At 46.5% G+C, this 25,009-nt stretch overlaps 1 protein-coding gene across 1 annotated transcript in view; it reads right to left on the bottom strand.

Moving 5' to 3' along the window:
* LOC143934346 (neurotrimin-like) overlaps positions 1-13,836 on the bottom strand; it is a 1,051,135-nt gene extending 1,037,299 nt beyond the window's left edge. Inside the window, exon 1 of the mRNA XM_077457895.1 lies at positions 13,688-13,836. Within this exon, the coding sequence (XP_077314021.1) occupies positions 13,688-13,751 (64 nt within the window). The 5' untranslated portion in view covers positions 13,752-13,836. The remainder of the gene's footprint in view (positions 1-13,687) is intronic.
* Positions 13,837-25,009: the final 11,173 nt, after the last annotated feature.

The raw sequence follows: 25,009 nt of genomic DNA, 5'->3' as shown, positions 1-25,009 counted from the left end.
CTAAAGTCAATTATAAACAGATTGTTTGGTTGGATGGTAACGTGTATTAAGGGTCTTAAAGCGACTAAAGAGAAAATTGTCAGTATTGCTGGCAGCAACCAGTGAGATTTCTCCATTAACCACTTCAATACTGGGCACTGTCACCCTCTTCCTACCAAGGCCAATTTTTAGCTTTCAGTGTTGTCACATTTTGAATGACAATTGTGCGTTCACACAACACTGTACCCAAATTATATTTTTATCATTTTTTTCCCACAGATAGAGCTTTCTTTTAGTGGTATTTGATCACCTCTGCGTTTTTTAATTTTTTGCTAAACAAACAAAGTCAGAAAATTTTTCTTAGTTTCTATTATAAAATTTTGCAAATAAGTAATTTTTCTTCTTCACTGATGTGCACTGATGAGCACTAATAGGCTGCACTGATGTGCACTGATATGCTGCAATGATGGGCACTGATAGGTTTCAATGATGGGCACTGATAGGCTTCAATGATGGGCAGTGAAAGGCTACACTGATGGGCACTGATAGGCTGCACTGATGGGCACTGATAGTCTGCAATGATGGGCATTGATAGGCTGCACTGATGGGCACTGATAGGCTTCAATGATGGGCACTGATAGGCTGCACTGATGGGCACTGATGAGGTGGCACTGATGGACACTAATGAGGGGGCACTGATGAGGCTGTACTGATATGCAGCACTAATAGGCAATAGAATGTGGCAATGATGGGAACTGATAGGCTGCAATGATGGGCACTAATAGGGTGGCACTAATGAGGCAGCACGGATGGTCACTGATGAGGAGGCACTGATGAGGCTGCACTGATATGCAGCTCTGATAGGTGGCACTTATGAGGCGGTACTGATGGGTGCTGATAAGCTGCAATGATAAGCACTGATATGCTGCACTGATGGGCATTGATAGGCTTCAATAATGGGCACTGATAGGCTGCACTGATGAGGTGGCACTGATAGGCACTAATGAGGCAGCACTAATGATGCTGCAATGATATGCAGCACTGATATGAGGCAATGATAAGAACTGATAGGCTGAAATGATGGGAACTAATGAATGAGGCAGCACTGATGGGCACTGATAAGTCTGCACTGCTATGCAGTACTGATGAGGCGACACTGATGGGCACTGATGAGGAGGAACTGATGAGGCTGCACTGATATGCAGCACTGATAGCTGGCACTGATAACACGGCACTGATGAGGAAGCACTGATATGCAGCACTGATGAGGAGGCACTGATATGCAGCACTGATGAGGATGCACTGATGAGGCTGCACTGATATGCAGCACTGATAGGTAGCACTGATGAGATGGCACTGAGGGGGAGCCACTGATGAGTATGCACTGATATGCAGCACTGATAGGTAGCACTGATGAGATGGCACTGAGGGGGAGCCACTGATGAGGCTGCACTGATATGCAGCACTGATAGGTAGCACTAATGAGATGGCACTGATGAGGAGCCATTGATGAGGATGCACTGATATGAGGCACTGATAGGTGGCACTGATGGGGCTGTACTGATAATCAGTGTGAATGTGTGCTGTCTGAATTGCCAGTTACCGGCTCTCCTCTTTTCACACCGTGACAGTGCCTGAGAATGTTGATAGCCGATGTAGTTTGTTTACATGTGATCAGCTGTGATTGTACACGGCTGATCACATGGCAAAGGGCTGCTGTTATTGGCCCTTTACTGCGATCTGTGATCAGCTGTGTCCGAAGGACACAGCAATAACAGAGTGTGCGCCGCATGGCATCTCAGGGGGCGTGCGGAGGGAGTGGTTCTGGGAGGGCGTCTAACGAGAGAGCTGCACTGTAGCTGTCTTTCGGCTATAGCGCGGTCATGCAGTGGTTAACCATGTTTGGAGGACTAAGGCCCTTCATACAAGTTGCAATCTGACTGTACAATCAACTTTAACTCTACCAAATCTATATAATATAAGGACCTGACTAAACTATCCAATCAATTTATATCCAATCAGACAGGCCCTTGCACTACATACTTGTTGACAGATTTAAAGTGATTGTGCAATCTGATTGTATAGTGTATGGACAGCCTAAAAGTCACTATACACATTACAATCTGATCATACAATCCTTGAACAATCAAACCTAGATTTACCAAAACTATGTAAAATGAGGACCTAACTAATCTAACAATTGGTTTGTTTTCGGTGGATCTTAAGGCGAGTGCACAGTCAGAATATAACGTGTGTGGTGAGCTTTAAACATCATAGACCTGATGTATCAAAGTTGTCACAATAAGAACTGTCTGTAGTGCCTCACAGCCACCAATGACCTTCATACACCGACAGCTCAATCCCAAAAAGCCGAATCTGATGACTTGGGGTAAAAACACATAATTAGGATACAGGGCCCTCAATGAAGGATTGTGGCCCTCAAGACCCAGAATAAACTTTCTTCAGTACAGGTCAAATGCTGATTGCCTGCAACTTTAAGGGACAGTCCTTTTCTTCAGCACTGAGGTTAAAAGACTATTACTAAGAAAAGGGAAGGAGAGGTGAGAATGGCAAATCATATTTCTTGTTTAATTTGAAAGACAAATCCTTATTGGTTGCTGAGATAAAAGCTTGCTGTATGCTCTGTCTCAGTGAAAACACTATAAAGCTTTATTGAGAACTTTAATAGACCCAGACCCGTTCCTGACTCCACCCCTAACGCCAGCAATACACTCATCTACTCCACACAGCATTTGATATGCTGTGAAATCGGATATGTCTGGCCAAGCTGGACAGCTTGCATCCATTGAGGTGATAGGTACTCTTCTTCATCTAGCAACCATAAATTGGATTTTATGGAAATGTGTCTTTATTTTAAAGAGGAAGTAAACCCTGATGAGTTTACTTCCTCTTTCATTCCCTGCAAAGGCAAAGCATAATGGACTACTATGCATCACATAGTAGCCCATTATGTGTCACTTACCTGACACAGGAGCCAGCGATGTCACCGCTGTCCCCTGTAGTTCCAAGCGTCCATCTTCTTGGTGGGTCTCCGTGGGTCTCGCTGCTCCGGCGCTGTGATTCGCCGGAGCAGCGATGACGTCACTCCCGCGCATGCGCACGGGAGCCGAGACGCGCGGCATTGCTCGGCATCTTCGTCATCGTCTATGCCACGCTCAGTGCGCCTGCGCGCCGCAGACAGCGGTGCCCGCCTTCGGGCAAATATCTCCTAAACCATATAGGTTTGGGAGATATTTCTTGGACCTACAGGTAAGCCTTAATCTAGGCTTACCTGTAGGCCAAAGTGGTTTGTAAGGGTTTACAACCACTTTAACAATGTACAAAGTGCAATGTATGGGGATCAGAGTCTCAGCAACAATCTGAGCAATGATGCTGGGCACACCATCAAGAAGACATGTCACACCCAGGCAGGGCCGTCTTTAAAATTGACTGGACCTTGGGCAAACATTTTCTTGGGCCCCCTCTTCCATGCAATTTCGCTCTCCACATGCTTTGAGACATACAATAAATAGCAGCTAGACTCAAAATCAGTTTACTGAATCAGATCAGGCAGCGATTGTGATTGGTTGCCAGAGGTTACAGTGTACCATTACCGCTCACTGACTGGCTGCTAGAGGTTACAGAACACATTAGGACTCACTGTTATTTTCTAGAGGTTACAGCACATGACTTCTGCTTGTTGATTGGTTGCTATAGATTACTGTTCATCAATACTGCCCACCGATTGAATGCTAGAGGTTACTGAACATCTATACCACTCACTAATTGGTTGTTAGGGGGCTACTGCACATTACTACTGCTCACTGATTGGTTGCAAGAGGTTAGTGCACAGCATTACTGCTCACTGATTGGTTGCTAAAGGTTACCAAAATTCAGGGTGCTTTGGCACTATGTTATTTTGAAGAAGGGTTACACCTCCAATTTGCTTACTTTTGCAGGACATGATGTTAGGCTTAATGACCACAATTGTAGGCAGGATTTTCAAGCATGCCCCCCTTCAGTATTGGTGATGGTGGATGTGTCCTCAGGGGGAAATTATATACATATGAATGCTGCCTCTATTTAAATATCAATGCCGTGGTCCACGACTATTTACATATTAATGCAGGTTATTTACATGTAAACACTGGGTCTGCAAGTGAGTCATCTGTACATGGCAATAGGGCAGAGCTGGGTAGCAGCAGCAGATGTTTACATTGAGATATCGGGACACAGCACGGGACTAAAACTTCAAGGGATAAGGGAATTTAAACTGGGATAGTTGGCAAGTATGAGGCAGCTGCTTTGGGCCCCACTACAATGATGGCGCCCAGGGCAGTTGCCCCTTTTGCCCTGCCTTAAAAACGGTCCTGCACCCAGGTAGAACAGTGGGTGACCGCACTCAAATGTATGAAAATTGCAAACAAATTTATTGGTAATCCATCAATACAAAAATATCACAGCTACCGCAGGCAGGGAACAGCATTGATGTGTTTCACGCTACATGAGGTATGATTAAGAGCTTGTAGCATGAAACACATTGATGCTGTTCCCTGCCTGCTGTAGCTTTGATGTCTTTGTATAGATGGATTACCAATAAATCTGTCTGCAATTTTCATACATTTGAGTGCAGTCACCCACTGTTCTATGTGAAAGTATCCTAAGGCTTGAGACAGGACCAGCACCTCCTTGTATGGACTGGGGGGCTGGAGAGGTGGGCTGACCTGGAGCAGTGTCTTCATTTTACTGGCTTAACTGTCACACCCAGACTCTGGTCGGATCTCACCTGTATGGGACTGGCACACAGCTGCATACTTACCAACATTAAGGTCCTGATTCTGGTAACCCCACCGATGCCCCTAAATTAGAGAAAATGTCCACTGTGCCCACTTTCCATGTTGGTCCCACCCAGACCTCATCTCTTATTATGCAGAAAATTCCCTCCATACCTGCTTTCCAAGTTGGTCCCACCCAGACCTCACCTCTAAATATGCAGCAAATGCCCACCATATCTGCTTTCCAAGTTGGTCCCACCCAGATTCTGCCTATAAATATAGAGGAAATGCCAACCATACTTGCTTTCCAAGTTGGTCCCACTCAGACTCTGCCTATAAATATAGAGGAAATGCCCACCATATCTGCATTCCAAGTTGGTCCCACCCAGACCTCACCTCTAAATATGCAGGAAATGCCCACCATATCTGCTTTCCAAGTTGGTCCTACCCAGACTCTGCTTATACATATGCAGGAAATGCCCTCCATACCTGCTTTCCAAGTTGGTCTCACCAAGACTCTGCCTAAAAATATACAAGAAATGCCCACCATACCTGCTTTCCAAGTTTGTCCCACCTAGACCCCACCTCTAAATATGTAGGAAGTGCCCACCATATCTGCTTTCCAAGCTGGTCCCACCCAGATTCTGCCTATAAATATAGAGGAAATGCCCGCCATATCTGCTTTCCAAGTTGGTCCCACCCAGACCCCGTCTCTAAATATGCAGGAAATGCCCACCATATCTGCTTTCCAAGTTGGTCCCACCCAGACCCCACTGCTAAATATACAGGAATTGCCCTCCATACCTATTTTCCAAATTGGTCCCACCCAGACCCAGTGGCGTCACTAGGGTTGGTGTCACCTGGTGCGGCAAAACATGGCGTCAGTCCCAATAATTTAGATTTGATTTTGGGACAGATCTGCTGACACGGTATCTTGCTAGCTGGATGGGATCTGTTGGCCGCAGGGAAGATGGCAAGGTCCTGTGACCTGCCGACAACAAGGAGTGTTGCTACAAGGCCCTGTAGTCAGAAAGTAGAAGACAGTAGCTGAAAAGAGAAGCACTCTGCAGGGGGGCGGGCACACGTGATGTAATTGGTTGCTAGGATGCTAGCAGTCCTAGCAATCAATGACAGCTCTTAGCAGAGATGCGGCTTGCCCGGATCAAGGAATATCAGGCACAGCAGATTGGAAGGCTGGTGGACCAACGGACTATACAAATATATATATATATATAGATATATATATATATATATATATATATATATATATATATATATATATATATCTATATATATATATAAATTGTGGTTTAAGATTGTAGATCGGGAGGTGCAGGATAGTTAGGTCAGTGCAATGGGAGTATATTGATATGATTATGGTACAATCGGCATGTATGCTGCCACTAGGATTAGTCCTCCAGCTGTTCCCTGTTAGCCACCCCAGGTCAGTGCAGTGGGAGTATATTGTTATGAATATGGTACACTTGGCATGTATGCTGCCACTGGGATTAGTCCTCCTGCTGTTCCCTGTTAGCCACCCCACATCAGTCTCTGCACCTGCCTATGCCTGCTGCGCTGATATTATTGATAGCTATGAGCCTGCTCTAAGCCTGCCACTGATCTGATTCACTTAGCCAGAGTCTACATGAAATGCCCTCCATACCTGCTTTACAAATTGAACCCACCCAGACCCCGCCTCTAAATATGCAGAAGCCACCCAATTGTTGCCCCGATCCCCACAATTAATTATTTATTGAATTACAGTGCACATGCAGTAACTCCAGTAAGGTTGATGCTGTGATTCCAGGACACACCACGGGACACAGCATCGGCAGAACAGAGGATCAAGATGTGGGACTGTCCCGCCAAATCCTGAACTGTTGGCATGTATGTAACTGCAATACCTGATGGGATAAAGCATTTATAGGAGATAGTGTAGGCAATGTCATAGCCAACGGGAGGGAGGACATTAAAGCTGGCCATAGATGGTTGGAATCTCGGATGATTTAGCAGGGCTGAGATTCGAACCAATTATGAGCAGGCTGATTGTACCCAAGTCGATCCATCGATCAACTTAGGTACAACCAGCATGTTAGAATTTTGGCACACGATTATTGCCAGCAGCTATAGATGCTAGTAATAATAACTGTGCCCTCCCACTCTCTAAGGCTTGATTCATATGCATTTTTAGTGCTTTTTGCATTTTTCAGATTTGCACTACAGCCCAATTAACATGGTCTCCTATGGAACATGTTCTTTAGAGAAAATCTGCAAAATGCAAAAAGCACTAAAAATGCGTAGGTGTGAATCCAGCCTAACAGGACTGCCCCGAGAGGCAGTGCACAATTTATATTGGTTCTTATTACAGGGTCATTCACAATCCTGACAGGCCCTGCAAGGACCGGTCAGTAACCACTGCATATCTGTCAGATTTCTCCATATTCCACGCTGAGTACACAAACATAAGAGGAGAACAAGAAATGCAAGGCTGATCATATATTATACAATGTGATTGTACAATCTCATTTAGATTAGATCTACCATTAACTATTCAGTGCAAGGGCCTGTCTGATTTCATAATAACCAAATCTGTTGTTTAAAAGGTGGCTGATACACCACACAAGCTGATTGTACATTCTCATTTAGATCTATTATCAACTATGTAGTGCAAAGGTCTGCCTGATTGGATACAATTCAAATCAATTATTTAGGTCTGTCCTCATATTACATAGGTTTGTCAGACCAAACAGAGATTGTACAATATGATTGCATAGTGTATGGCTGAAATGTCTCTTCCACAATAAAATACACTTATCTGCCTCTGTAAACTGAAAACTCAACTGAGCATGTGCAGCTCACTTTGCATTCCAGCACAGTGCCTGTATATGAGGTTGACTGCACGTCTGCACATCTGCGTATTGATGTCATCAAGGTGGCCAAAGACTGGCACCTGGAAGAATCTGGGGAGAAGATGCCTGCATGGGCAAAGGACCTTGTGGGCATTGAGCCTTTGAAAGACAGGTATTTTTGGCTTTATTTCCCCTTTAAGGAAATTGTACAGAGATTGTGTGTATAGCCAGCTTACCATTGTCCATGTGTCAGTCTGTGAATTCAAATTCAGCAGGCCCTAACTTCTCATTAGGCAGAGTAGGCTGATGCCTAGAGGCAGCAGAGGGAAAGGGGCAGCTCTTTCCTGTATAGTGACTGAATTATTTCCCTCATCAAAAGAAATAATTCAGATGTATCATATGAGATCATACATACATTATGACAATGATCTACAACCAGGCCAGCAAACAGTTTTCTAAGTACATAGTGGACCCCAGTGGGAGAAGGGGGGTGACTGCGCGCACCAGTGGTTTTATGTCTACCGGCAAATGGTGTCATAGTCTAGAAGGGGTTAAAATGATTATAAAGCCTTAAAGTTTTCACCTTAATGCATTCAATTAATTAAGGTGAAATACCTTCTGTGCTGTAGCTCCCCCCGACCCTCCCCTTTTACTTATCTGATCCCGATCACTTTAATTCTCTGCCATAGGCATACAGAAGATCCCTGGCAGGACATGATTTCCATACTTTCAGGTAAGTGCACAGAAAAGATCGGTAAGGCTGGCCATAGATTATACAATTTTCCTTTAGATTTACCGAAACCATAAATAATATGAGTTTAAACCTAAACACTTTCAATTTCTATGCAGTCGGGCCCATTTTGAAGGCTGATATGCAAATAATTGCGCATACAATGGCTACCAGGTGCTCTGTGCCCTAAATGGGTGAAGCTTTCATTGCTTCAGCCAATCAGGGCTCTTAATGCACTGTGCGGGGGCACAGTGCATTGTGGTCCTTCGGTGGCTCGAATGAATGGTTGAACGACTCTATAATTCAGTTTTTCTGAGAACTTTCGGCCCTGAATTTTAGCTTGGGCCGAACCGTTCGCCCATCCACCCATCCTTAAATAGTTGAATGTAAATGTAAAGGAATAATAAAATTGTATAATGTATGGCCAGCTTAACAGTGTAAAATCAGTGCATTAATGATCTCACCTCGCCTGTTGTTGCCCACTAAGGAAACGAGTGACCAAGCCCTGCTGTCTGATTAGGCCCCCCTCATGGCACAGCATAGGTAGAGATTGTAAACCGGACATCATACTAAGGTCCTGATAGAGTGACATAAGACAACGAGAGATGCAAGAAATTCGAATTCACGGCACAGCACAGCACTCCACACACCATCTGACGGCCAGGCCCGGTTCCCCCAGCCAATCAGAGTGCTGAAGCCACATCCACTGCCAGGGGTTTCTCCAATAGAAGATCACCAATTACAAACCACTGAGAAAGAGAACCGGTCATGGCGGGGCTGATACAAGAATATGAACTAATCAGAATCCTGCAGGCTGACCATGACTTGTCTCCTATGTACTCTTCAGCCTGAGTGTCAGGGGTCAAAGGTCACCTGACCTCTAAAGCCAAAAACCCCTTTTCTGCTTTGCGGTGATGCGGTTTCCTGTTGAAGGGTAAAAAAATGCATCAAATTCCATGCAGATACACATTACTGTGCATTTGTTTTAATGCACATTTCAATGCATTGTGTATGCTAATGTACATCAACACACATCTACATGTGTTTCCATGTCATGATGTGCATTTGCGTGTTGTTGTGTGTGTTCACATGTCTATGTGTATGCAGGGCCGGTGCTACCAGCAGCGGCCGATGACTGTGTCTGTGTCCCGACTCCCGAATAAATGGAAGCAAGCAAACATTCATTCATGGGCGCTGGTAGGCTGCATTTGATGGACGCTGGTGAGGCTGCATTGATGGATGCTGGTGAGGCTGCATTTGATGGGCGCTGATGAGGCTGCATTTGATGGGCGCTGGTGAGGCTGCATTGATGGGCGCTGGTGAGGCTGCATTTGATGGGCACTGGTGAGGCTGAATTTGATGGGCGCTGCTGAGGCTGCATTTGAAGGGTGCTGGTGAGGCTGAATTTGATGGGCACTGGTGAGACTGTATTTTAATGGGCGCTGGTGAGACTGCATTAATGGGCTCTGGTGAGGCTGAATTTGATGGGTACTGGTGAGGCTGCATTGATGGGTGCTGGTGAGGCTGCATTGATGGGTACTGGTGAGGCTGCATTGATGGGTGCTGGTGAGGCTGCATTTGATGGGCGCTGGTGAGGCTACATTTGATGGGTGCTGGTGAGGCTGCATTGATGGGTGCTTGTGAGGCTGCATTGATGGGTGCTGGCGAGGCTGCATTTGATGGGCGCTGGTGAGGCTGTATTTGATGGGCGCTGCTGGTGAGGCTGCATTGATAGGCTCTTGTAAGGCTGCATTTGATGGGTGCTGGTGAGGGTGCATTTGATGGGCAATGGTGAGGCTGCATTTGATGGGCGCTGGTGAGGCTGCATTTGATGGGCAATGATGAGGCTGCATTGATGAGTGCTGGTGAGGCTGTATTTGATGGGCGCTGGTGAGGGTGCATTGATGGGCTCTGGTGAGGGTGCATTTGATGGGCACTGGTGAGGCTGCATTTGATGGGCGCTGGTGAGGCTGCATTTGATTGCCGCTGGTGAGGCTGCATTGATGGGCCCTGGTTAGGCTGCATTCAATGGCCGCTGGTGAGGCTGCATTTGATGGGCGCTGGTGTGACTGCATTTGATGGGTGCTGGTGAGGCTGCATTGATAGGCACTGGTGAGGCTGCATTTGATGGGTGCTGGTGAGGCTACATTGATAGGCACTGATAAGGCTGCATTTGATGGGCGCTGATGACCCTGCATTTGATGGGTGCTAGTGCGGTTGCATTGATAGTTGCTGGTAGGCTGCATTGGTGGGTGCTGGTGAGGCTGCATTGATGGGTGCTGGTGAGGCTGCATTTCATGGGCACTGGTGAAGCTGCGTTGATGGGCGCTGGTGAGACTGCAGTTGATGAGTGCTGGTGAGGCTGCATAATGGGCGCTGGTGAGGCAGCATTTGATAGGCGCTTCATTAAAAAGGTGGGGTATACATGGGCAGGGCAAAGGGGGTGGAGTCAATGGGGGTGGCAAAATGAGGTTGTGCCTAGGGTGTCAAAAAGCCTTGTACCAACCTGTGTGCGTTTGTGATGTGCGGTCATGTGCTGTATGCGTCTGTATGTCATGGTGCGCTATTATGTGCCCTAATGTGTGTTCACGTGTTATGATTTCCTTACGGGTGTCTTGATGAGCGTTCACATACATGGCATCATGCGCTGATGTGTGGTTTGATACGTTCTATTTATTTTGAAGGCGAACCCATAAGACAGAAGGAGTACATTCTATCTGACCTCACACTGTCTCCCAGCCCCAGAGTGTGGATTGTGTGACGTCAGACACTTGTCAGCTTTCAGGTGACCTCTGATACTTGAGCTGGATGAGGATTAATGATGTCACAGCTCAGTCTGATATAATCTTAGGATGAGCCCAGAAATCGCAGGCTCTCCTGGATCAGCGCGGAGCTCCGCACATCCCATTAACAGCGCGGAGCGGAGATCAGAGAGAGGAGATTTCTGATTGGCTGCTGTATTTGGACCAACTGTTGGAGGAGAGCTGACTGGGCGACCCGACTTTACCGACACCGCCATCGGGTCACCGATTCACAGCTGCGCCTATTTTGCTCCAAGACAGCGCCTCTCCGAGTCCCTCCAATATGTACAACCAGATCCGACCCGCCGTCTTCCCCCCGCGGAGTGCGGACCCCGATCCTTGTGTAATCAGCCAGTGAGGTGACAAGGGGCGAATAGTAAGGGGGGGGGGGGTATCGATAGAGGGATGCCTAGGGTAGGGGGATAAGGGAGATAGAGGGATGCCTAGGGTAAGGGGGGTGAGGGAGATAGAGGACTGCTTTGGGGAATGGGGGGGGGGGGGTTATGCCAGAGGGGTGAGGGAGGTAGAGGGAAGCCTAGGGTAGGGGGGTTTTGGTGGATGGGGTACTGCCTTGGAGTATAGGGGGTGGAGGAATGGGGGGGGGGGGGTGCCTGGGGTTGGAGAGGTAAGGGAGAGGGAGTACTGCTCAGGGTATGGGGGTGAGAGGGATGGAGTATTGCTACGGGTGGGGGGTTTTAGGGAGATAGAGGGAAGCCTAGGGTAGGGGAGTAAGGGAGGATGGAGTAGTGTCTTGTAGTATGGGGGGGGGGGGCTATGATGGAGGGATGGTTGAGGTAGGGTGTAAGGGAGATGGATGGATGCCTGGGGAAGGGGGTGAGGGAGATGGAGGGATGCCTGGGGTAGGGGGTAAGGGAGATGGAGGTATGCCTGGGGTAGGGGGTGAGGGAGATGAAGGGATGCCTGGGGTAGGGGGTAAGGGAGATGGAGGGATGCCTGGGGTAGGGGATGAGGGAGATGGAGGGATGCCTGGGGTAGGGGGTGAGGGAGATGGAGGGATGCCTGGGGTAGGGGGTAAGGGAGATGGAGGGATGCCTGGGGTAGGGGATGAGGGAGATGGAGGGATGCCTGGGGTAGGGGTGAGGGGGGTGGAGTACTGATCACAGTATGGGGGTGGGGGTGATAGAGGGAAGCCCAGAGAAGGGGGGTAAGGGGGATGGAGTACTGCTGGGGTAGGGGGTGAAGGAGAATAGGGGGAAGTCTAAGGTAGAGTGGGGAGGAGTACTGCCTTGGAGCATGGAGGGGGGGGGGGGGGGTGATGGGGATGGATAGATGCCTGATGTAGAGGGGTGAGGGAGATGGAGGGATGTCTGGGGTAGGGGGTGAGGGGGATGGAGTAGAGGGAAGCCTAGGGAGGAGGATAAGGGGGATGGAGTACTGCTTTGGGATATGGGGGTGGGAGGGGGGAATGGAGTACTGGAAGGGGGTAAGGGGGTGCCTGGGGTTGAGGGGGGGGGATGCCCAGAAATTCCCGAATAAGAGGTAAGGAGAATAGAGATTGGTGGGGGGATGCCCAGGGTAGAAGGATGATGCTTAGGGTGGGGGAGGAGATGTCAGGAAAGTAGAGAAGATATAAGTGCTAATTGATGGGGTGTGCCTTCTGCTCAAACTTCTGCCAATCATATCGGTGTCACCATCAATGGCAATTTGCCAGAGCTGACCGATCTCCGGGCTGGAAGGAAATGATCGGACAGACTATGGATAGCTGTGTATATCAGATGGATACATCATATTAGTACATCGGATGGATACATTGTATGGGTGCGGGAAGGAAACATTCTATGTCTATATCAGATAGATAATGCTGTGTGTACACAGAATAGATACATTGTATATATGGGACACAATTGATGTGTCGATTGGATACATTGTACGTGTATATGGGAAGGATAGCCGGATACATTGTGTGTGATATATATGAAAGGTAGTGGGATACATTGTATAGAGAGGAAAGGGATGTGAACACAACAGGTTTCTCTCGCACAGCCGACGATCCCTGCACACAGGCGGTAGGTAGGTTTGGGTTGAGCTCAGGTATGTAGCAGTGCCTGTGCACTGTGTGTACACTGATCTCCCCGGCCATTCACTGACCCCCCCCCCCTCCCCCCAGTGTTCAGTACAAGGGGGGCTTTCATCAGCATCCTGGACCTTTAACCCCTTCATAGCGCCCTCTGCTCCAAAGATTAGTGCAGGATGTTGGCACTGCGGAGTGCCAGGCTATTAACCTATTGTGTGCCAGGCAAGGGAAGAGAACATCACCTGATCAGAGACTTCACTTAACCCTTCACATTCTGGAATGCAAAACCAATAACTACACAGCAGGAGGGGGTGTCAATCACTGCCAACCCCTTTTCCACCCAGCTCCCCTCACATCCAGGTGGGCAGAGACTGGGGGTGGGGTTGAATGTGCAACCCCCCACATACTCTCGTTACCCAGGTACCACAATACACAGCAGACACAGTGAGCTGCAGAGCTTGCAATCACCCCATGCAGAGCAGAGCTCCCCTGGCAGGGGCAGCTGGGGGTCTCCCTACCTTGCAGGAGGCACAGGGCAGCCATGGCACTCAGGATGAGCCAGGAGAACGGGTGCAGCAACATGTCCAGAAGCAGCAGACAGCCAGAGATCCGGATAATCCAGCAGAGGCTGCAGAAGATGAGAATGGATGTGATCACAGCACTGCCAGCCTCAACTGCAGCGGCCCGCCCCCTGCACTGTGATTGGGCACAGCATGAGCAGAGTGACAGCTGAGAGGAGAGGGTACCAGCCTGCAGGTGTAGCACTGACTGACACAGTGCATGCACCAACACTGACACACACAACATACATCATCACTGATAAACAGCATGTATCAACACTAACACAGAGCAAACAACAACACTGACACGCACAGCATGCATCATCACTGATAAACAGCATATATCAACACTAACACAGAGCAAATATCTACACAGAGCAAACACTGACACACACGGCATACATCATCACTGACACATAGGGGTGATTTACTAAAGGCAAATGGAATGTGCGCTTTGCAATGTGCAGTTCCTCCAGAGCTTAGTAAAAGAGGTAATGCTTCACTTTGCAAAGAGTACCCAATCTTGGGCAAGGAAAAAAAAAAAAAAAAACAGCATTTTTGCTTGCACATGATTGGATGATGGAATTCAGCAGAGCTTCCCCTCATTTACTAAGCTGGGGAGGAACTGCGCTTGAAGAGTGCAACTGCACTTTGCAAAGTGCACAGTCTTGTGTCAGTGTTAATGTAAGCAAGCTGTGTGTGTCAGCGTTTGTGTACACTATGGGGGAGATTTACTAAAATTGGAGTACCCAGAATTCTTGTAGCTTGTTCAATTAAGTTTTGACAATAAAACTTGGAAGTGGATTGGTTTCTATGAAAAACTTCACCAGATTTTGCAATCTCCAACTTTAGTAAATCCCTACTTGTGTTGTTGTTTGCTCTGTGTTAGTGTATATTTGTTTTGTGTCAGTGATGATGTATACTCTGTGTCAGTGTTGGTGTATAATATGTGTCAGTCTTGATGTATATTATGTGTCAGTGTTGATTTATACTATGTGTCAATGTTGATGTATTCTCTGTGTCCGTGTTGGGGGTTATTTACAAAAGGAGAATCAACTTTGCACTCCAAGTGCACTGGAAGTGCAGTCGCTCTAAATCGAAGGGGTAGATCTGAAATGAGGGGAAGCTCTGCCAATTTTATCATCCAACCATGTGCAAGCTAAAATGCTGTTTTTTTATTTTCCTTGCATGTCCCCCTCGGATCTACAGCGACTTTACTTCCAAGTGCACTTGCAGTGCAAAGTGGATTTTCCTTTTGTAAATAACTCCCTATGTGTCAGTGTTGGTGTATAATATTTTTCAGTTTTGATGTATACTCTGTGTCAGTGGGTTAGGGTTAGGGTTTCCCCTAGAAGAACAAGGTTAGGACTCAGGGATTAGAATAGGGACCTCCCCCAAAGGTCAAAGGTCAGGAGGCGTGCCCCCAGAGGTCAAAGGTCAAGTGTCAGGTTGACCCACCCCCAGCAAAGTGTTCCGCCTACCCCAACTAAGTCGGGGCATGAAAAAGTCGGGGTAAGTGCTTAGCGCGCGCTTCGCGCTATACTATGTGTCAGTGTTGGTGTATATGTGTCAGTGTTGATGTATACTCTGTGTCAGTGTTGGTGTATACTATGTGTCAGTGTTGATGTATACTCTGTGTCAGTGTTAGTGTATACTATGTGTCAGTGTTGGTGTATATGTGTCAGTGTTGATGTATACTCTGTGTCAGTGTTGGTGTATACTATGTGTCAGTGTTGGTGTATGTGTGTATAGTGTATATAGTATACATCAAGACTGACACATAGTATACACCAACACTGACATGTAGCATACCCCAACACTGACACATAGTATACACCAACACTGACACATAGTATATACCAACACTGACACAGGGGCAGCATGTCACCCTTTGGCACTTAGAAGATATTTAGATGTGTAAATCTCCCTCTCCTCTGAGTTCAGATTGCACTACTGACAGGCAGTGAGGAAGCAATGTGACGCCTCCTCGCCGCCTGTTTTAACCCAATGTTTGCCAACAGACATGCCGCAACTGCATGTATTGCATGTTGCAGGGTATTTTCAGTGCTTTTCCATTTGCTTCAATGGCTTGCTGCCTGACGATTGCTACATGTCGAGTAAACTTTGCAGCAGGCATGAAATGCAGCATCACGCTCCCTCAGCATGTAAACACCCCTGCTTGCTGTCTATTGCAACTTAAGGGGGTGGGGGCAGGTATTGGGTGGCAAAAACACAGCAAACCTGCTTAGTTTTTCTGCCCCCCCCCCCCTCCAACTGCACATCTAAATATAAATAAAAGCTTGTTGCGTGGCCCTCGCAGCTCCTGCAGAAATCAGGTGAGTGGAGGAGAAATATTTATTAGCCTGGTTTGCAGCGATTAAATGATTTGGTTTATTTCTTGCACATTATGTTATTCTGTGCGGTCCATTCCCTTTTCTCCTTTTATGTTTTTGTTCCTCTGATCTTTTATAATGGATCTTGCTGAGAGAAATATCAAATGTGGCGCAAGAAATTTTTAAGTGGGCTGCAGGGAGCAGAAATGCGGAAGCATTGATTTGTAAAATGGCTATAATAGTAGTCTCAGGTAACCTTTTTTTCCAGGCTATAACTGTGCCCTGAAGCATATCCTCAGTCTCCAACACTTCCTATATAGCATGCCTGCAGTCTCTGATCTTCTCCTTCAGCACGCCTGCAGTCTCTGATTTTCTCCTGCAGCACGCCCGCAGTCTCTGATCTTCTCCTTCAGCAAGCCTGCAGTCTCCGATCTTCTCATTCAGCATGCCTGCAGTCTCTGATCTTCTCCTGCAGCACGCCCGCAGTCTCCGATCTTCTCCTTCAGCACGCCTGCAGTTTCTGATCTTCTCCTTCAGCACGCCTGCAGTCTCTGATCTTCTCCTTCTGCACGCCCGCAGTCTCTGATCTTCTCCTTCAGCACGCCTGCAGTCTCTGATCTTCTCCTTCAGCACGCCTGCAGTTTCTGATATTCTCCTTCAGCACACCTGCAGTCTCTGATCTTCTCCTTCAGCACGCCTGCAGTTTCTGATATTCTCCTTCAGCACACCTGCAGTTTCTGATATTCTCCTTCAGCACGCCTGCAGTCTCTGATCTTCTCCTTCAGCACGCCTGCAGTTTCTGATCTTCTCCTTCAGCACGCCTGCAGTCTCTGATCTTCTCCTTCTGCACGCCCGCAGTCTCTGATCTTCTCCTTCAGCACGCCTGCAGTCTCTGATCTTCTCCTTCAGCACGCCTGCAGTTTCTGATATTCTCCTTCAGCACACCTGCAGTCTCTGATCTTCTCCTTCAGCACGCCTGCAGTTTCTGATATTCTCCTTCAGCACACCTGCCGTTTCTGATATTCTCCTTCAGCACGCCTGCAGTCTCTGATCTTCTCCTTCAGCACGACTGCAGTTTCTGATCTTCTCCTTCAGCACACCTGCAGTCTCTGATCTTCTCCTTCAGCACGCCCGCAGTCTCTGATCTTCTCCTGCAGCACGCCTGTAGTCTCTGACCAGCTCCAGTGGTATATCTGCATCTCTGACAGTTTTCTGTAGTAACATAGCAGTATATTCAGTGAATATTATGTGCAGCAAATTGGTGATGTCACCTTAGGCCCCCTATATCAAGAAAGTTGATTACTACCTTAAGCTATTTCAAGAATTCATTTGTTGACATTTTTATATTTAGCTTTTAACAACAAAAATCTTGTTTGTATAATCAGATAATGATAACAGGAAGGAGAAACAACAACAAACAAGAAAATACAATTCTTTATCTTTAAACGTGATCTGTGTTTAACCACCTAAATACCGGGCACTTTCACCCCATTTCTGCCCAGGCCATTTTCAGCGCTGTCACACTTTGCATGACAATCTTGCGGTCATGCTACACTGTAACCATGTACATTTTTTATCATTTTCTTTCTTTTGGTGATATTTTCCCCAAAATAACACGAAAATTTTCAAAAATACAAAAGTTTTTTTCCTTCATTGATGTGCACTGATGAGGCTGCACGTATGGGCACTGATAGGCTGCACTGATGAGGTGGCACTTATGGGACTGATGAGGCGGAACTTATGGGCAATGATTAGGTGGCACTGATGAGGAGGCACTAATATGCCGCACTTATGGGCACTGATATGTGGCACTGATGAGCACTGATGGTTGGCACTGGTGGGCATTGATAGGTGGCACTGGTGGGCACTGATAGGGGGCACTGATGGGCACTAATGGGCATTGATGGGTGGCACTGATAGGCGGCACTGATGGCCACTGAAAGACAATAATGACTGGCATCACTAATGGGCACTGATTGCTGGCCCTGGTGGATACTAATTGCTGGCACTGGTGGGCACTGATAGCTGTCCCTGGCAAAAAGATGCCGCAAATCAGCTCTCCTCGCCACACACTGTCAGTGTGAGGCGATGAGAGCCAATTGCCGACACTTTCGTATTTACATGTGACTGGCTGTGATTGGGCACATGGGTAAAGAGCCGCGTTAGCATCTGTTTACAGAAATCAGGGTCGCCCCATGTCCTAGCAACACGGCTTTGAATGACAATTAAGCGGTCATGCAACACTGTTCCCATATAAATATTTAATCATTTTTTTCACACAAATATAGCTTTCTTTTGGTAGTATTTAATCACCTCTGGGTTCTTTATTTTTTATTTTATTTAATTTTTTTGCTAAAAAAATGAAAAAAGATCAAAATTTTATAAAAAAATAAAATAAAACTTTTTTTCATTTCTGTTATAACATTTTGCAAATAAATAATCTTTCTTCATAATTGTAGGCCAAAATGTATTGTGCTACATTTCTTGAAAATAACTAAAATCAGTGTATATTATTTAGTCTGTAGGAAAGCTATAGAGTCCACAAAGCATGGTATATATATATATATATATATATATATATATATATATATATATATATATATATATATATATATATATATATATATATATATATGAATATCGATCATTCCTGATGTACTGATGGCCTATCTCATTTTTTGAGGCCCAAAAATGCTAGGACAGTAAAAACATTTTTTTTATCATTTTTAGACACTCCAAGGCAGTGGCTGTCCATTTATTATGCCCCCCCCCCCTCGTCCATGCATCCAGCCCCCTAATCTACATGTGGGGCGCCGAACGCATGGACTCAAATTTATTGTTTTTGAAGCACGTAATTAGAGCCTGAGGCTCTGATAGGCTTCAAATAAGGGTGGGCTCAAGGCTCAGAGCACTGCGCCCTGAGTCCACCCAGTTGTTTGACAATAGTGAATGAATATTTGCTATTGTCACACTGATTCTCCTCCTGGTCAATCCGGAAGCATTTCCCGATTAGCCGAAAGGAGAAATGATCCCATTGGAATAGGAGGAGGAGGGAGGAGACGCATGACCAGAGGAGAAGCAGGGGATGCCCGATTGGCCGACCCACCAGCCACCACTGTTCTCCATGGATGGCTCACCCGCAGTGGTTCAGCCACACCCAGCACTCCCCGACTCAAACAGGGGAGGGAGGAGGAGGGGACTTCGGAGTGTCCTCCTGGGCAAGACATCTGCCTGCTAAGGTAAGGGGGCCTTCTGCCTTTCCCGTCCATCCATCTAAACCAAATTATTGAGCACCAGCCACCACTGTTCCAAGGTGTTTAGTAAGAGGCATGGCAAGTTTTTTGAAGTTGCCATATTTTGTCACAATTTTTTGGAAATTGAAGAAATTAAAAACAAATGTTTTTTTCACAATTTTTAAAATTTCTTTTACATACTGTCACTAATGCAGTACAGCAGCAACTGACGTGGTGGTGATCAGGGACACTTACTGCTGACAGTATGTAATATATATATATATATATATATATATATATATATATATATATTAATATTTTTTTTATAAGTATTTTTATTACTTTTTTTTCTACATACATAGTAACACTGTACTACTCTGGGGAGGCGATCAGGATTTTTTTTTTATACTTTTTTACAAAACTATTAATTCAGTGTTTACTATTGTAATTAGCTGTGATTGGCCACAACTAATCACATAGTACAGATGGGCTGTGATTGGCACTGTCTGTACCATGTGATCACTGTGACCAATCACAGAGCCCATCACAATAGTACACAATGAAAGAAATTAATCAAAGCCTATCATTGTGTACAATTGTCATGTGATCTGCTGTGATTGGCCAGAACAATCACATGGTACTGGCAGCGGCCATGTTCGGTGGACATGGCAGGTGACTGATTGTGCCGCAGAGCAGTCGGTGGGGCTCGATCCTGGAAGGTTGTCCTCCCAAGATAATAGGGGTCCCATCCAGTTGTCATATTACAATAGGCCAGCGCGGGAAGGGGTAAAAGGGGCCACACTGCAATGCACAATTGTGGTGCGGTAGTGAAGAATTAAAGGGTTTAATCCAGTGATATAACAATATAACGTCTCCTCACCACCTGCCAAATGCCCTCTGAAAAGCAATCCAAACACTTTGGGGGGCACTGCAGTGTGAAAGACCCTTTAAGAAAGCTGGTTGACGCTGTCAGAGTGCTTTGGTAAGGCTCTTTAAAAGCTCACTGTACTAATTTTATTAAAATTCCTGGACTTCGCGTGTGAGGGCTGTATGGTCCAAATGGGCTTCCAATGGTCCTTGTCAGTGAGGACTGTATGATCAGAATGGGCTTTCAAAGACTCCCAGGCATGTACTGGTCATTGGGACTACCAGGAGTTTCCCTGTGGGCCGATGGCTCAGTGGGCCACTCTGATGTAAGGGGGCTGGTGATGGGACACTCTGATGTAAGGGGGCTGGTGATGGGACACTCTGATGTAAGGGGGCTGGTGATGGGACACTCTGATGTAAGGAGGCTGGTGATAGGACACTCTGATGTAAGGGGGTGCTGATAGGACACTCTGATGTAAGGGGGTGCTGATAGGACACTCTAATGTAAGGGGGTGCTGATAGGACACTCTAATTTAAGGGGGCTGGTAATAGGACACTCTGATGTAAGGGGTTCTGATGGGACACTCTGATGTAAGGGGGTGCTGATGGGACACTCTGATGTAAGGGGGTGCTGATGGGACACTCTGATGTAAGGGGTGCTGATGGGACACTCTGTTGTACGGGGGCTGGTGATGGGACACTCTGATGTAAGGGAATGCTGATGGGATGCTCATAATGTAAGTGGGCCAGTCTGGATGAAGTCCAGGGCCAAATTTCTGTCCCAGTCCAGCCCTGAAGACTCCTGAATGGTACCTGTGAGGACTCTATGGTCAGAATGGGTTTTCAATGGCTCCTGGGCTGTGCCTGTGAGGGCTGTATGATCAGAATGGGCTGTCAATGACCTCTGAACTGTGCCTGTGAGATCTGTATGGCCAGAATGGGCTGCTAATGGCCACTGGACTGTGCCCGTGAGAGCTGAATGGTCAGAATAGGCTGCCAATGGTTCCTGGACTGTACCCGTGAGAGCTGAATGGTGAAAATAGGCTGTCAATGGTCCCTGGACTGTGCCAGTGAGGGCTGTATGATTAAAATAGGCTGCCAATGAGCCCTGGACTGTGCCAGTGAAGGCTGTATGATCGAATGGGCTGCCAATGGCTCCTTGACTGTGCCTTTGAGGGCTGTATGATCAGAATGGGCTGCCAACGGCTCCTGGACTGTGCCCATGAGGGCTATATGCTTAAAACAGCCTGTCAGTGGTCTCTGGGAAATGCTTTCAGCTTTAGTGAATTTGCATCACATCGTTCCTTGCTGACACACAGACACAATTAATTTGCACATTTGTTATATACATATAAAAGTAATTGGTTACTTGAATGATGCATTTTGCTAACTTGCCTGGCTAGCACTGGGGTTGTTGGTTCAAATCCAACCAAAGCACTACCTGTCTGAAGTTTGCATGTTCTCCCTGTGCCTGTGTAGGTTTCCTCCTGTTATTTTGGTTTCCTCCCACACTCCAAAGACATGCTGGGAAGGTAATTGGTTCCTGTCTAACTTGGCCCTAGTATCCGTATGTATGTATGAATGTGAGGTGTTTCCCTAATTGTCCAGAGAGGCACAAGGGATATATGGTAAGTCCCCAGGGCCGGCTGGGTCCTGATAAAAAATATGTGTATGTAAGAGACAAATGTTAAACTAGAGATAACTGGCAATGAGTAGAGATCAGAAGGCATGAAGGATGATGGTGTGAAGTTTACTGAGGAGAAACAGGAAGTGAGAAATTCAGACAAAGAAAAAAAAAACATTTAGAAGGGAAATCGAAGGAAAAGGTAAGTGAACTCAACAATACACTAGCTTAAAGGAACCTATTTAGAAAGTAAAAACAAAGCTTTACAACCCCTTTAATCTGAATACAAATGCTTTCTAGTAATTCTGATACCAGCTTTTGTTTCCCGTCCCAAAGGGGCACTCTATCTTTGGGATTTCAAGTTCCAGTTGTGTAGAAGACGTGTTCATCTGATTGCAAAACTTTGATTGGTGGATTTCTTCTTCAACTTCCTTCTTATATACTCTGTTGGTTAGCTTTGAGTAAGCATCAAACGATGTGAAACACGTCAGCCATTGATCCCTGTTTTGTCCACAATTTGATTTGACTGTATGTTGGATTTTATTTTATTTTTCACAATAAAGATGCCTTTTCTACGGAGTGCGGCAGTCCAGGACCTTCTTACTACAGCCTTGTGCAGAACCAACACCTGAGAGTTCACAGTAGGACAGGAGCACCTGTTAAGGTCCGGAAGGCTTAGTGAGTGGCATTCCTCTCTCAGATTGTACCCAAGTCGATCCATTGACTGTCATCGAAAACCAGACGCTGGCAGTAATCAATTTTTCTGCATGTGATTACTGCCAACGTCTATAGCTGCTGGCAGTAATCATTGTATTTTGCCGTCCTGGAAGGCTCCACATGACCTCCTGCTAGCAGAACACAATAGTGCTGCTGGAGGCATTCCCCCATTAACACTGACTGTGCTGGTGGGAGAATCAAATGATTTTCTTTCCTTCCACCCATGGCGGAAGGAAAGAAAATCAAGAAATGTATGGCTTGCCTAAGCTGTACTGCAGATGTAGCAGAGGGTTAAGACAAGTCATTTACCACTGGCAGTGGTGCTTACAATGATCAGCATTTATTTATTCATGTAAAACCTTTTATACCAAAAGGAAAAAAAAACATTTCTGTAACTGCTTAGTTACTGTATAGTTTGGTTTATAATAGTATCTACATCTGCTAGTAGATCTAACATCTAACACATAGACTGCAGTGGCATCCCATCCATTAGGGGCACCTGGGCCCCGCCCCCTCTCTCCTCGTCACCCCCTATATGCATAATGAATAGATGCATGCATATCATGCATCTATCCATGGCCACCATGGCCACCCCCTGTTCATGCATCCAGCCCCTCTCAGGATGCCGGGTGCATGAATTATAGTGGCCAGGTTTTTTTTTAAGCACCTGATTAGAGCCAGAGGCTCAAATAGGCTTCAAAATAGGGTGGGCTCGGGTCACAGAGAGTGCGACCGGAGCCCACCCAGGTGTGTTACAACAGCGAATGAATATTCGCTGTTGAAACACTGATTCCCAATCCAGCCAATCAGAAGCAGGTGTGAGACCCATTTTACGATTGCCCAAAAAAGAGAAGACTAGCAATTGGCCGCCGAGGAGGAGAGAGGAAACGGAAGCCGCCACCACTGACGTTTCTGCTGTCGCCGTGATGTCCAGGAGAACGGGAGGCCAACGCCGAGCAGGGATAGCCGCCGGTGATGGATCAAGTGCTACCTACGGACCAACCGACGGGGGGGAGGATTTATGTACTGTTTGCTGCCCACCCAAAAGCTGGCCACCACTGATAGATAGACAATGTCCGAAGGTGTCTCTGTTGCTCCTCCATCCAGAGTGGGGGCACTCTAATACAGTAGGTGTGTTATTAGTCAGATTGCCAGGTGAGAATAGAGGGGATCAAGCTTAAAAAAAAGAAAACGAATGCAGCACATCTAATGATTGGTAAGCTGCAATATATTAGATTTTTGGTTTGGGGTTTAATACTGCTTTAATGACAGGTCCACTTTAAATCCTTTAGATTCCAGAGCAGCTTTATAAAATGAAAACATCTGCACAGCTGCCATGTGGGCCGCCATAGTGAGACACCAAAGAGTTACATTGGCGCTCGGCCCATGGCCGGTCTTAGAGAAGTGATGTCCGGAGGAAGAACGCTGTTACAGGGGTGATGCGGGGACATCGGGGGATTTGCGGTTCTCATCTTCCTCTTAAAGGATTATTTTGCTGCATAGTCTTTTGATGGTGGCACCCCCCAGCCCCGGGAGTGACTTTGTATTACACGGTGATGAAAGTGAGGAAGAATTCAGAATTTTGATGTGATTTATTCCCCTGAAGGGCCGAGACTGAAGCGTTTTCTCTCGGCTTTGCTGGTCTTGATGTGCAGGGAAACATCTTGAAGCTTTCGCTGAAGTCTCTCTCTTTTGAAGATGTTCAGTTTCTGTGGAGAGGGAAGGGCGGATGGGGGAAATGGCGGCTGCGTCCGTGTGAGTGATACGTGATCTTACGGTGGATGCCTGCCATAATAAGCGGTAAGAAAGTGACAGCCAGACCACAGGGCTATCCCTTTATGTCTCAGCCTGACTTCAGGGGTTATATACTAAAGCTGAAGAGTGCAAAATCTGGTGCAACTCTGCATAGAAACCAATCAGCTTTCAGGTTTTAGCTCGGGTTCAAATTTGTGCGAACACAGACATCGCATGTGATTCGTAGCCGCACTGCGGTGCTGATTGCATGTGATGTCTGTACAATGCGAGTTCAGCCATACAGTTGAACTCACATTGGATTCGCAAAAAAATAGTGCAGCGACTTTTTTTCCCTCCACACTGGAATCGGATCACCCGTTCGAATTCACTGCGATCTGTGAACCGATCTGGGGTGTCATTAACATTGTATTGACACCCACAACTCTTCACAGAGGGCAGTGTGAACTGCCTGCGACGCTGTAATCGCACGTTCCCGCATCGCTACAGTGTGAACCTAGGCTAATTGCCAAAACCTAATTGTAGAAGCTGAGGTTAGAAGCTGATTGGCTAACATACACAGCTGCACCAGATTCTGAGTGCACCAGTTTTGGTAAGTCAACCCCATTGTGTAGTAGACATGTAGACATGTGCAATTCGTTTCGTTCCGAATCAGTTTTTTAACAAATTTTGCCAAATTCGGAAACATCTGAATTAATGAAAACCCATTTAACGAATTTTCCCAAATATTCCTAAATTTGAAACTGAAACTGAA

The sequence above is a fragment of the Lithobates pipiens genome, unplaced genomic scaffold (assembly GCF_037356315.1).
Source record: "Lithobates pipiens isolate NorthernLeopardFrog02 unplaced genomic scaffold, aLitPip1_a1.2 Scaffold_27, whole genome shotgun sequence".
In the NCBI taxonomy this organism is placed as follows: Eukaryota; Metazoa; Chordata; class Amphibia; order Anura; family Ranidae; genus Lithobates; species Lithobates pipiens.
The sequence above is the reverse complement of the archived record's forward strand: the minus strand, read 5'-3'. Positions and strand labels throughout refer to the sequence as shown.